The sequence below is a fragment of the Cricetulus griseus genome, chromosome 4, assembly GCF_003668045.3.
Source record: "Cricetulus griseus strain 17A/GY chromosome 4, alternate assembly CriGri-PICRH-1.0, whole genome shotgun sequence".
Lineage (NCBI taxonomy): Eukaryota > Metazoa > Chordata > Mammalia > Rodentia > Cricetidae > Cricetulus > Cricetulus griseus.
The window spans coordinates 171,066,412-171,079,893 of NC_048597.1; the positions used below are offsets into that span (position 1 = coordinate 171,066,412).

The window sequence follows — 13,482 nt, forward strand, 5'->3', positions numbered from 1 at the left end:
TTTATTATATATACAACATTCTGCTTCCGTGTAATCTGCACACCAGAAGAGGGCACCAGATCTCATTACAGATGGTTGTGAGCTACCATGTGGTTGCTGGGAATTTGAACTCAGGACCTCTGGAAGAGCAGATGGTGCTCTTAACCTCTGAGCCATCTCTCCAGCCCTTTAGGCAACTTTTTAAAATAAAAATTGTGTATATATGTGGGTGCACATGAGTGCATACAACACCACATGCATGTGAAGGCCAGAGAACAACTTCTGGGTGTCTGTTCTCTCTTTTAACCATGTGGGCCCTGGGGCCCTGAAAGGACTCAGATCATCAGATTATGAAGCAAATGCCTATACCTGCTGAGCTAGCTCAGAGGCCAACACTGCTATCAAGTTTGATGGTAGTAGATTAACACTGACATAGTTTATAGTGTGGATTATTTGGTTGTTTCCTCCATTTTTCCTTTATTAAAGAGAGCTGTTTGAATGAATTTGTATATGTATAGCTCTGAAATGTGAAATGAGAGTGGGAGAGAGAATTTACTGTCTGACAATATGTCCAGATTTGGGGCTCAAAAATTAAAGTCATCACTTCAGAAGCAGAGAACAGGGAATGTCTGTTTTGAGTGGAAAAGTCTTTTACAAGAAAGGTGACATTTGGACTGGAGGCAGGAGCTGACACAGAGACTATGGAGGAATACTGTTTACTGGCTGGTTTCTCATGCCTTTCTTCAGCCTGCTTTCTTCATTCTTCTTTTAGTCCCACCGGCTCAGGAGTAGTCCCACCCACAATGGGCTGCTCCCTCCCCCATCAATCTCTATTTAGAAAGATGCCCCAGAAGCTTGCCTGCAGCCTGATCTTATGGAGATACTTTCTTCTCCTAGACTCTGGCTTGTGTCAAGCTGACATGAAACTTGCCAGCACACCTGTCCATGTTGTTTGTCTTGTTTTGTTTTGTTTTGTTTTGTTTTTTTGAGACAGGCTCTCTCTATGTTGTTCTGGCTATCCTCAAACTCTGAGAGATCCTTGTGCTTCTGACTCCCAAGTGCTGGGATTAAAGATGTCCACCACCACACCCAGCCAGTTTTCTGTCCATTTGCCTGTCTTCACTTGAGTAAATGCTGTTGGGGCCGGAGGGATGACTGAGCAGTTAAGAGTATGTACTGCTCTTGCAGAGGCCTTGAGTCCAGTTCTCAGCAGACAGTGTATGCTGTGAATGTTTATTCAATTTTTTTGCTACTCTCTATGCTAGATTCTGAACATTTGTTTGCATTACATTAAAAAAAAACTATTACACTCCATGAACGTTCTACCTAGTTAGAGGGTAATTGAAAAGTTATGAATGGACTACAGTCTTTAAGAAAAAAGCTCTAAGTGCTTTGCTTAATAATTTTCATTTCTTCCTTTGGGTGCAGATCATATCACCTTGTAACTCTTTCAAAAGTGATTTTTCTCTTTGAGTACAGGTAAGGTGTCACATGACAAGGTGCTTTGGCATATTCTCAGGCCACAACCCTATTTTGATCTATTGTTCTTACCTTTGACCTTGTTTTGGATTCTCCTCAACTATCAATCCTAATTATGAATTTGGCTCTTCTGACAATGACTCTGGAATTCTGTCTCCCCTTCCTCTTTCCAGCCTAATAAAAATAGAGAACAGGTTTACCAAGTACACTGTAAAAGTTAGCAAATTCCTGCCTGAATCCATGATTCTCTATGTGTCCATATGTAAAGTCTCTCCTCACTAGGAAAGTGAGTATCCAGACCCTAAGAGTGCAAATGAAAGTTTTGGTTTAATCAGTGGAGGAATTAAGAAGCCAGAGCATGGGGAGATGACTGGTTGATGTGCTTGCCTCACAAGCATGAGGACCAGGGTTCAATCCCTAGAACCTATAAAAAAATAAAGGTGGCATAAGCTTGTTATCCCAGTGCTGGGAGGCAGAGACAGGAAGATCCCTTGGACTCACTGACTAGACCACCATGAAGCCCCAGGCCAGTGAGAGGCCCAGTCCCAAAGCACAGGGTAGACAGTGCCTAAGGAGGAATGATACCCAACATTGTCAACTGCTCCACATGCACAAGCAACACACACACACACGCGCGCACACACACACACACACACACACACACACACACACACACACACTCCCTCACACACTGAACATGCTCCTCAAGCACACAAAGAATCCAGAAGGGAGGAAGGCTTAGCTTAGGATATAGCTCAGTCAGTACAGCATTCATCTTTATATCATACATGAAGCCCTCCCTGGGTTCACACCCCACAACTGTGTAAATAAGGTGTGGTGGCACCTGCCTGTAACCCTAGCACCCAGGACATGGAGGTAAGAGAATCTCAAGTTCAAGGTCATCCTCAGCTGCACAGCAACCACCCTGGGTTACATGAGACTCAAGTCTTCATTTTTTGAAAAATGATCGCAAAACTTAGGACCTGAACTATGATTGTAGAAACGATCACTTTCTGGATACTAGGTCTAGCACCACCTATAAGAAAGCTCTCCATCTTTTCTTTAATTAATTAATTTATTTATTTTTGGTTTTTCGAGACAGGGTTTCTCTGTGGCTTTGGAGGCTATCCTGGAACTGGCTCTTGTAGACCAGGCTGGTCTCGAACTCACAGAGATCTGCTTGCCTCTGCCTACCGAGTGCTGGGATTAAAGGCCAGTGCCACCACCACCTGGCCATCTTTTCTTCCACTGTTCCTTCTACTCACTTCAGGGATGAGGGCTAAACCCAAGTTCTCATGCATGCTAGGAAAGTTATCTATCACTGAGCTACACTCCCAGCCAAGAGAAATTTCTTAAAAAGTTCTTCTCAATTTTCTAAGTGAAAAATGGCTGTGAGTTTATAGCCATCTTTTTGCCTTGAGCTGTTGGGTATTGGATTACAGGCTTGAGCCAACATATCTGGCTCTAGCACTCACTAGATAGCCCAGGCTGGCCAGACTTACAGCAATCCTCCTGCCTCACCCTCACAGATTCTGGTATCACAACCAGGAGCCACCACATACAATTTCTAAAACACACGACTTTGGGGTGCCTTTCAGTTGCCCCCAGAACAAAGCCCTGGTTCTTCGGCTTCCTATGATGTCTCCTGGAGGCCCAGGACCCTGGTTATTATTTGGAGTCATTTTCCATCTTGCAGCCAAAGTCCCAGCAATATATTGTTGCCTCCACTAAAGACACACCAGGGGATGTGGAGTTGTGTGTGAAAGGAGGGGGCAGTTTTGGGTAGGTAGTAAAATAGGATATTTATAAGTGGTCCCCTCTGGTGGCAGAGTGTCTCCAAACATTTTTTCCTATCTAAGATGACAATGTTGTTAAGTGCCCTTTGTGCCACATGACTTGGACTCTTTGGCTTTTCCTTCTGCTTTTTCCAAGGCACTGTTGGTTCTCCAAACTCAGGGGCGGCGCCTGTCCTTCCCTGCCCAGCCCCTAGGTTAGGGTTACAGAGGCCTGGGCGGGACAGGGCTGCTGCTCCTTCACTGCACTGCAGGCCGGGAGCTGTGGAATCAGTAGCCTAACGATCGCCGGGGTCGAGCCCAGCTTCCCGCGCGCTCACGTGACCCTTCGATTGTCACGCGGGCGCGGCTCACCTGACCGGGCCCTCACGTGGGCTCAGCCTGCTCTGAGGGAGCTCGCCGGTGGGCCATGGCAGGCTGCAGGCTCTGGGTTTCGCTGCTGCTGGCGGCGGCGTTGGCTTCCTCGGCCACGGCGGTGTGGCCCTGGCCCCAGTACATCCAAACCTACCATCGGCGCTACACCCTGTACCCCAACAACTTCCAGTTCCGGTACCATGCCGCCTCGGCCGCGCAGGCGGGCTGCGTCGTCCTTGACGAGGCCTTTCGACGTTACCGTAACCTGCTCTTCGGTTCCGGCTCTTGGCCCCGACCCAGCTTCTCAAGTGAGTCACAAACCCGTTCCTCCCACCGAAGGAGCCGCCTTCTGTCATCTGCCCCGGCCGGGTTTCTGCCCAGTCCTGCCAGTCACCTCCCACTCCCCTTCTCCCCTTGCTTTTTCTCTAGCCGGCTACCCAGCCTCCCTGGCCTAGCCCCTTCTCCATTCACCCCATTATTTAATCAGACTTCTGGCATCTAAGTTTATCTCGAATCTTTCTCTTGGGCTGTATTTAGGTTTTCATTTAAAAAAAAAATGCCTGCTGTAATACCACAGTTCAGTCAGACTGTCAAAATATTGACAATAGGTTGCCAGTAGACATTTCAGATGATTCTTTAGGTGATGCTCAAGTGGGTCCTTGCGAAGCAGCGACTAGGGCTGCCTAGTGGAACTCAGGGTATGTCTGGCACATAAATTGGTTAGTAAATGTTTCCATTATGAGAGAAATCATAGAACACATTGCAGTGAGCTTCCAGGTACCTAGGCAGAGGCAACTTGACCTAGAGGCTTGCTACCAAACTTAAAGTGTAGGCCTGACACTGATGAACCGGTGGATGAGGGAAGTGGCAAGGGATGAAGGTAAACAGTGTTGGAATGCCTGTCCTTGTGGCCCTGAGTACTGTAGATGCCAAGCAGAGCAAACTTGCCCCCTCCCAAGCCCTTTTATTCTAGAATGAATGCAAGGTAACTGGTTCTCCTGCAGCCAGCAGCAGTGTTTGATTTGTTCATTCTCGGGTAGTAAACAAGTGGCTGGTAGTATAGGTCATTATAGTCCGAATCTTCTAAAATGCCTCCTTTGGCCATTTCTTTCTTAACTGTCTCTGTAACATAGTGGGCTTGTTGGTTCTGTTGTTTAAAGGGCTGTTTGGTGTAAGGTTGCCTTCTTTACTTTTGTCATTGCCGTGACTAAAAAAAGGCTGTATTTTGGCGAACCGTGGGAGGAAGTAGTCCTTCATGAGTGCCTGAGCTTGAGGTAGCTTGTCACATTGCACAACAGCCAAGGAGCAAAGAGAAGACCACTTCTCCATTTTCTGTTTTGTTTTTTTTTTTTCCAGCATGTAAGTCCATGCCATCCACAATTAGGGTGGGCCGTTCCTCCTGAATTAAAACTTCTTCTAGAAGCACCCTCCCAGACACAGCCTGCAAGATGTTATCACCGTTCTTGTGTCTTTCTAACACCATTGAAATGAGGGCGATTGCAAGTTTCAGGTTCGGAGTGGAGTCTGATTTCCAGAAAGCTGGAGGAGTACAAGATTTCCAACTTGTAGTCTCAACCCAGGCTGCTTTTGTCACAGAATTGGAAATGCAAAATGCATCTTGGAAATACAGGAAGGAAACAGCTAAGGTCAGGCAGCCAGGCTAGAAGAAGTAATGATTAGGACTCTCCACTTTAGGGGGCTGGGGTGCCGCTCAGTGGGTAGAGTGCAGTAGGCCCTGGGTTCAGTACCCTGCATCTTATAAAAACCTTAGGAGGTAGAGCCAGGAGGATCAAGAGCTCAAGGTCATCTTTGGCTACATAATGAATTTGAGGCCATCTTGGGCTAACAGAGACCCTACCTAAAAGCAAGCAAACAACAGCTTCTCCCTCTGAAGTGGCCTGATGCTTTATTTATGTAGAAGACTGGGTTGCCTTTAAGTTTACTGTTTTCAAAGAGGAAGAATGTTTTATGATGCCATTTGTAGTGGGGTATGTGAAGAATGGAATGGTATATACTGAAAAATTATGAAAGTATCTTTGGAGGGGAGGTAGGTACTAGGATCAACTGTATTTGGATGAGTGCCAAAGTATATAGTTATTATATGTTTCATTTTGAACTCTCGGGCCTTGGGTTTAGTTTTTGCCTGTAGTCTTCAACAGGCTGTGTGTGTGGCTTGCCTTATTACTACCTAAATCATAATGTTTTCACAATAATTCTGGCTAATTCTGAGCCTGAGAAGCTCAACTTCCTGGTGTGTGTATGGCTAGTTTGGGGTCTGGTGTATGACATCTTTGAGTCTTGTTTCTCTGAGCTATACTTGCTCTCTCTGCCCTTTGGATATTGTGTTTGAAGGCTATGTGCTTTGGAAGATCTGGAATATGAAACACTGTGTATTCATTACTCATCCTAGGAATACTTAGGAGCTTAATTTCCAGACTTCTGCTACTTCCTCATCCCATCCACTCCCAAACCCCACCCCTACTGCCCCCACCCTGCCCCCATGTGTTTTGTTTTCTATCTTTGGCACTTTGAGCCATTCAGGGGGTAATAAAACAAAAACAGCCATGAATGTCATTGTACTCTTTGAAGGAGAGCATAATAGTGGGGAAGACTTGATGTTTAAAATAAAATGGAGCTGAAGCTGCTGCTCAACAGTAGATTACTTAGCATGTACAAATTTCTGGGTCTGACTGAAGGAGAAAAAAATAAAGAGAAAAAATAGAGATGACCCTGAGATGCCTTCCTTCTACTTCCTTACTCCATACTTCCTTCTAGACAAAAGGAAAAGTATCGAGGGCATTGGCGGGTTGGCCAGCTGACCCTGTTCATTGTCTGGGATTCATGGTCTCATGCTTGCACATGTTGTAGTTTTTTTTTTTTTTTTTATTGTTAAAAGTTAAGAGACTTTGATTCCCCTCACCCTCAAGAAAATGTTTAAACAAATGTTGCCACAAAGCCAGGCATTGTGGCACATACCTTAATCCCAGCACTCAGAAGACAGAGGCAGACAGATGTCTGTGTGTTCTAGGCCAGACTGGTTTGTATAGTTTGGTCCAAGCCAGCCAGTCTACTTAATGGGATCTTGTCTTTGAATGAATGAATGAATGAATAAGTGTTTAACCAGTCTGATTAGGAGCTTTCGCCACCACTGTGGAGCTATTGATAACTGGAGCAGCTCACGAGAATCAGTTGGGTATGTAGACATGAAAGGTATGTGCACATGTAAAGAATTTTTGTGACCTTGAAGAAGGTCAAGGTCACAAAAATCCACTCTCCTAGAGAAACATACTGAATTTTCTTCTCTGTCCCTAGCTGTAGCAAATGCCACCAATGCTCAGGGAAGTGTTCTTTTTGTTTTTGTCCTTGTTTTGTTTTTTACAGCTGTCTCAGATTGTGATTAAGTTTCCCCAGCTAACTATTGTATGCCCATTGGATGGGCTTGGGCATGGCTGGAGTTCCTTTTTAGAACTTGTGTGATCAAGTGCAGGGGTAGGGGCGCTGCAGCTCAGCCATCAAAAGCAGCCTGTTACTTTTGTAAAACTTTAGGGATGGAGATGGGGAGCCTGCTTACCAGACACAGTGCAACCTTCAAACCTCCCTGCCATTCAACCTTGACTTTACAGTAATGGTGCTAAGAGCACACGTTTGTGGCTGTGTTCCTTTAACTGTGACTGCAGGCCTACATTAGACAGATTCAGAGCTCAAATCCAGGTCCCTTGCTATGTTGAAGTTGTCAGGCTGTCTGCCATGTATTGCCATCACATGGTAGTGGAAGAAGTCCTTGAAAAATGGCTTGTTATACTCTAAGGCACCCACTCCAGGAACTCCTGGGAAAGTGCCACACCGTTTGTTGTGGGAAAACTGACTTAGTGAAGGGCAGTGGAAAGGGCAAGGAAATGAGCATTTATGAACGATGGCACTTAAGAGTTGGTGTGTCTTGTTAGCCAGCTCTGTGGGATGGTGTTAGTCCTGTTTTCAGAACTGAGACTTGAAGGCAGAATGATGGCCAGTGTTACACAGCTCATGGAGTCCATCTAGATCTATCTGTCTACCAAGATTTCCTCCATTCACTGCATTCTTGTCATGCTCATAAAGATCTTTGTCAGGACAATTAGTCATTTGAAAAACTCTTAGCCTCTGGGGAAATTAAACTCTGATTAAAACTTAGTGTTAGTGACTTCAAATAGTCACTTCTAACTGCTAACTCCTTTTCATTACCATTCAGGTCATGAATGTTTTTTCTCTGCTCCATTTATCATTTTCCAGAAGTATTTCTAGCCACCCTCCTTCCTTCTATCTTTAATGCAATTAATGCTTATTAATCAACCATAATTAGTTAATAGTGCTAAGTCTAAAGACTATGTTAATCAAACATCTCTTATCTCTAAATAATTTACAGTGATGGCCTGGGGCTATAGCTGAGATGGTGGAATGCGTCCTGATCATGCACAAAGCCTGGGTCTGCTCCCTCCTAATCGCAAAGTGGGTGTGGTGGCACACATAATCCCAGTACTTAGTAGTGGGAGGCAGGAGGATCACAAGATCAAGGTCATCCTCTTCCTCAGCTACAGAGTAAATTTGAGGTCGGCTGTGAAAAAAAAATTACAGTTCCTGAAAGTGAGACTATAAACATACAATAAAGTGTATTTTTTTCTGTGATATTTGAAGTGCAAATGATTTGAGAATACAGAAGAAAACATGATCCAAGTATAAGGATGGTGGGCAAAGTGAAGTTTGAAAGGTTTTTCTTAGGTGTTTTATTAGATATGAAAGTAGGAGTTGGTGATGGGGGTATTCCACCTTGGAGAACAGCTTGTGGAAAGGGCCTCTGGGTAAGAAGCCTTTGAGCATTATTCACTCAAGGTCAATGCAGTTGATGTGCACACATCTCCGGTAGATCAGCAAGTTCTGAAGTCACAAAGCTGCCTAAGGAGCAATAGGAAGCAGGAGCATTAGAGAAAGGGCAGCTAGGGTTGTCACGTAGGTTGCATTGGCTAAGTTGGCTGCATGGGGGCGTCGGTGGCTGTACGACTTGGAGGCAGAGAAGGCAGTTGTGGTTGTTAGTGATAACAATAGATGGACTGGATTGTTGGCTGCAGCGTCGTTGCTTCTCTGAACTGCCCAGAGAGTTCTGAGATGTGCTTGGACGTCTAGAGTCAGGATAGGGAGCTAAAGACGACTCTGATTTGTCGTTTGGTGGCATGGATATTCATGCTCACATGTTGCTGCTGATTACAAAGATAGAGGAAGGGAAAAGGAAGTGCTAAGGGATGAATAGAGAAGGAATCTACCAAGACTGGGATGGGGGAGGGTGGGGGTGGGTGACCTAGTCTGATTGACTGTAAGTCTGGTTTTGGATGTGTCCAGTAACAGGTCTCTTAGGAGATGGCCAGTTTTTCGTGGTAATAAAGCTTGGGAAACGAGTTTGGCTATTTCCAGAGATGGGAAGGTTCAGCAGGTGACTGGAGGCTGGTTGAGGAGGAGGGCATTACTGATGTTACTGGAAACTGCTAAGCCAGAGCGTGGGTTAATTCTTCCTCCTGGGTGTTCAGATCATCTGACAGCCATGAGACTCCAGGGCAGGAGATGTACATACCAAAGTGACTAGGGAATTGCAGAGTGTTATGAGAGAGACTGCAGATGCTACAGCCAGCTGTCCTGAGCCACAGAAGACCAGCATGGAAGCCAGGTCTAGAAGTAGCACCAAGTCTCAGCTCCAGGATGAGAGAAGACACATTTCCTATCAGAACCAGTTGCAGGGGAAGTGGCATTGTTCTGGATGGAACAGGGCTATGGCTAGGAAGGAAATGAAAAGAGTGAATGGTATTGGGAGTTAAGTAGCTGTGAAAGGGTGATTTGACGTGCCAATGGGTTTGCAGAGAAAAGGAAATAACCTTTATAGGAATATAGGATGAAATGAACTAGAAGGGCTTATATATTTTCTTTGACCATAAAATTGCCAGGAAAATGACCATCAAGAGTTCATGTGTGAAGCCAGGTGTGGTGGTATATCTCTTTAATCCCTGCACTCGTGAGGCAGAGACAGGTTAAAGTCTGAGTTCGAGGCCAGCCTGGTCTACAGAGTGAGTTCTAGAACAGCCAGAGCTATACAGAGAAACCCTGTCTGGAACAACAACAGAAGAGTTCATGTGGGGACTTAACATATGCTAAAGACTCTTTTGAGTCAATAGTGAAGAGTTAATCCATCAGTAAATATTTAAGGAAGATAGATATACGTTTGGAAAAAGTGAAATTTTTATCTCTTGCCAAACATAAAGTAAATTCTAGGTAGATTAAGTATCTAAAGGTCAAACTCTCTAAAATAAAAGCATTAGAGGGGATTTACATTCCTAGGCCTTTCTAAGCTATGGGGAAAAAAACCACCATATTTGACTGTATAAAAATTAAAAGAAACCAAGATTAAAGAACAAGAGGGGCATGTAGTTTACATCTGTAATCCCACACTCAGGAGGCTGAGCAAGAGGATTACCCAAGTCTGAAACCAGCCTGGGCTACCAGGAGACACTGTTTCAAAATATAAAAATCCTGCTGGGTGTTAATCCAAGCGTTTTAATCCCAGCACACAGGAGGCAGAAGCAGAGGCAGTTCTCTGAGTTCGAGACCAGCCTGGTCTACAAGAGCTAGTTCCAGGATATCCTCCGAAGCCACAAAGAAACCCTGTCTCGAAAAACCAAAAAGAAAAAGAAAAAGAAAAAGAAAGAGAGAGAGAGAAAACATCAAAATCCAAAAACAACGTAAAAGGAAAAAGTGAACAAAATAGGCTGAATACTTGGATCTTAAAAACATAGCTCTAATTTCTTGGGAAGTACTCAGTGGCAGAGCACTTGCTTTAAACTTGCTTAGCTCCGGGCTTAAATAAAGGAGGCAAGGTTAAGATCTAGAAAGAGCTTCATATATCAATTAAAAAAAAATTAACTAGCCAGGCATGGTGGTATGAAACTGCTAATTCCAGGACTTGGAAGGTGGTGGCAAGAAGATTGGGTGTTCAAAGCTAGCCTCAGCACACAGCAGGTTTGAGGCTGTCCTTGGATACATATGAGAACTCCAATTCAAAAAAAAATGAAATTATTAAATGGCTAGAGATTACAAACAATGCTTAAATTTAGTTGTTAAAGTATGTGTATGTCTGTGACATGTGTGAAGGTGCTCACAGAGTCCAGAAGAGGGCATCACATCCGGTGGGTCTGGAGTTACAGCTCTCTGTGAGTCACTCCATGAGTGCTGGGAACTGAACTCAGATCTACTGAAAGAGCAACAAGCTCGTTCTTAACCACTGAGCCATCTCTTCAGCTCTTGTTTTGTTTTTTAAACCTGGAAGCAGAGATAGGATTGAGATGGGCTGATGTTGGAAGAGTGTGGAGAATGGACCCACATATGTGGGTTTGGGCTATAAATAAATACAATATTTTGGAAGTATCATAACCAAAAATTTTAATATCTTTGGCTTAGTATTTCTGTCCCTTAAGAAATTGTTTTGCAAAAAATATTAAACTTCATACATACCTGTTTATCAGAACATTGTCTATGATATAAAAAATTTAGAAACATGGGGGCCTTTAAAATGGCTTAGTAGGTAAAAGTGCTTGCCTCAAGCTGGACAAGCTGGGTTTGACCTCCAGATATCACATGATGGAAAGAGAGAACTGAGTCCTACAGGTTGTTCTCTGACCTCCACACACATGCTGTAAAACCATCACCAAAAAAAGTAAAAATGTTTTAAAATAGTGGGGCATAGTAGCACATGCCTTTAATCCCAGCACTCAGGAGGCAGAAACTGTTGATCTCTGTGAGTTTGAGGCCAGCCTGGTCTTCCTTCAGACCAAGTTCCAGGACAGCCAGGGATGTAAACAGAGAGGAACCCTGGGTGTGTGTTTGAAATTTAGAAACATCAAATGTCATAAATAGGAGTTAGATAAGTATTATTCCTCCAATGGAATTCATTCAATATTTATACATAATGATGGTGGATTTATACTTGGTATTTAAAAATCTGAAATTTTTTGCTAAATAGAAAAATGTCATAATCTAATATATACTAGGACTTGTTTTTGGTGTTCTTTTATTTTGTTTTGTTTTTAATGGAACTGTGTGAAGTTGTTAGCCAAATTTCTCTCCTGGGATTGAGAATTGTGGGGAGGTGTTCTTTTTCTTGGTAGTGATGGCATTGGAAGGGACAGATCAGATTGTTTGTTTTTCAAGACAGGGTTTCTCTGTGTATCCCTGGCTGTCCTGGAACTCTCTCTGTAGACCAGGTTGGTCTCAAACTCACAGAGATCCTCCTGCCTCTGCCTCTCTGCTCTCCTCTCTGCCTCTCTGCCTCTCTGCCTCTCTGCCTCTCTGCCTCTCTGCCTCTCTGCCTCTCTGCCTCTCTGCCTCTCTGCCTCTCTGCCTCTCTGCCTCTCTGCCTCTCTGCCTCTCTGCCCCTCTGCCTGCCTCAGCCTCTCTGCCTCTGCCTCTCTGCCTCTCTGCCTCTCTGCCTCTCTGCCTCTGCCTCCCTAGTGCTGGGATTAAAGGCATGCGCTACCAACTCCTGGCCAACAGATCAGATTTTTTAAGTATGGAGAAAAAGAAAAAAATCTAACTGATTGTTATAAAAAAGGATGGGATGGGAATAAGTACTCACAGCTATTCATTTCATCAGTGGGTGGGAGAGTGCACTTCTGAATAAGGGATAGTAGTGTCTGGAGGGTAAGGAATCTTGGCGAATCCTGCTGGAGATCAGCATCAAGGAGAGGCCCCAGGCTCAGGGCAGTTGGCTTCTGAGGGGGTGGGGGCTGGAGAGACAGCAGAGGACCCAGGTTTAGTTCCCAGCACCCCACTGGTGCCTCATATCCATCTGTGACTTTGGTTCCAGGGGATCCAACACCCTCTTCTGACTTCCATGTGCACTAGTCACACACATGATACAGACATATCTGTAGGCAAAAGGCTCATATACATAAAGTAAATCAGATCCCTGCCTACCCTAGTCACCCCTGTGTAGTCTGGTACTACACAGGTGGCCTCTCTGCAAACACAAGTCATGGTTCCAGATCATGTGCCAGAGGTTCTTCTGGTGTGAAGCATTCTTCCTTCTCTAGAGGGACCGCTGTACTATCTACCTTAGCTTATCATAGTGAAGGGACCAGCTCCCCATTTCGGCAGCCATAACAGCCGAACACGTGCTTGTCTGACCTTGTCTTAGTCACTAGGAAGTCAGATGCCTGCCTCATGGCAAGGAAACAATCAGAAGTTAACTGGTGGTGCTACGCTTTACAGCTTTGGGTGTGCTTCACCGACAAGCGCACGGCAATGACGTGCAGAGCATAGCAACCACCCTAGGAGGGCTTATGGGCCATAACAACCAGTTGACCAATCAACACAGGGCAAACCCTCCAAGCCTGGAGGCACACCAATCCTGAGTCTGTGCATACCCCTAGACAATCCCCTTACTCTGCCCTATAAGATCTCTGTGCAGACGGTTCGAGCTGTCTTTTCTAGCCATCCGCCATGGTGGATGGATGGAAGGCCCGAGCGAACATGGGGTTAGCTCCTTAAACAACTATAATAAAGCCTCGTGCAGTATGCATCAAATTTCCGCCTCCGCTTGGTGATTGGGGTGGCCATGGTCCTGGGCTGAGATCCTGGAGGCCTTAGCTTCCAGGTGTCTTACAATAGGGGTTAGTGATTGTTTATCTCTCCTGCTAAACTGTGAGCTCCTCATGTGTAGGGACCCCAGGGCAGGTTTTTCTTTTTAATTGCTCCAGCACCTATAACATCTAATACATCTTAGTTAGGGAAGGCCAGAGTGTGATAAATGGAAAGGTGCGAGGGGGAGAAGAACAGAGTGGTCATGGAACAAACCTTGTCACAGTTT

At 44.8% G+C, this 13,482-nt stretch overlaps 1 protein-coding gene across 2 annotated transcripts in view; it reads left to right on the plus strand.

Annotated features, from left to right (window-relative positions):
• Window positions 1–3,508: 3,508 nt before the first annotated feature.
• Window positions 3,509–13,482, plus strand: part of Hexa (hexosaminidase subunit alpha) — a 28,046-nt gene continuing 18,072 nt past the window's right edge. The window contains exon 1 of one of the 2 annotated variants that reach the window (XM_035443745.1): window positions 3,509–3,913. In XM_035443745.1, the coding sequence (XP_035299636.1) occupies window positions 3,661–3,913 (253 nt within the window). In that variant the 5' untranslated portion in view covers window positions 3,509–3,660. The remainder of the gene's footprint in view (window positions 3,914–13,482) is intronic. The other variant, XM_027414890.2, reaches the window with a different exon arrangement.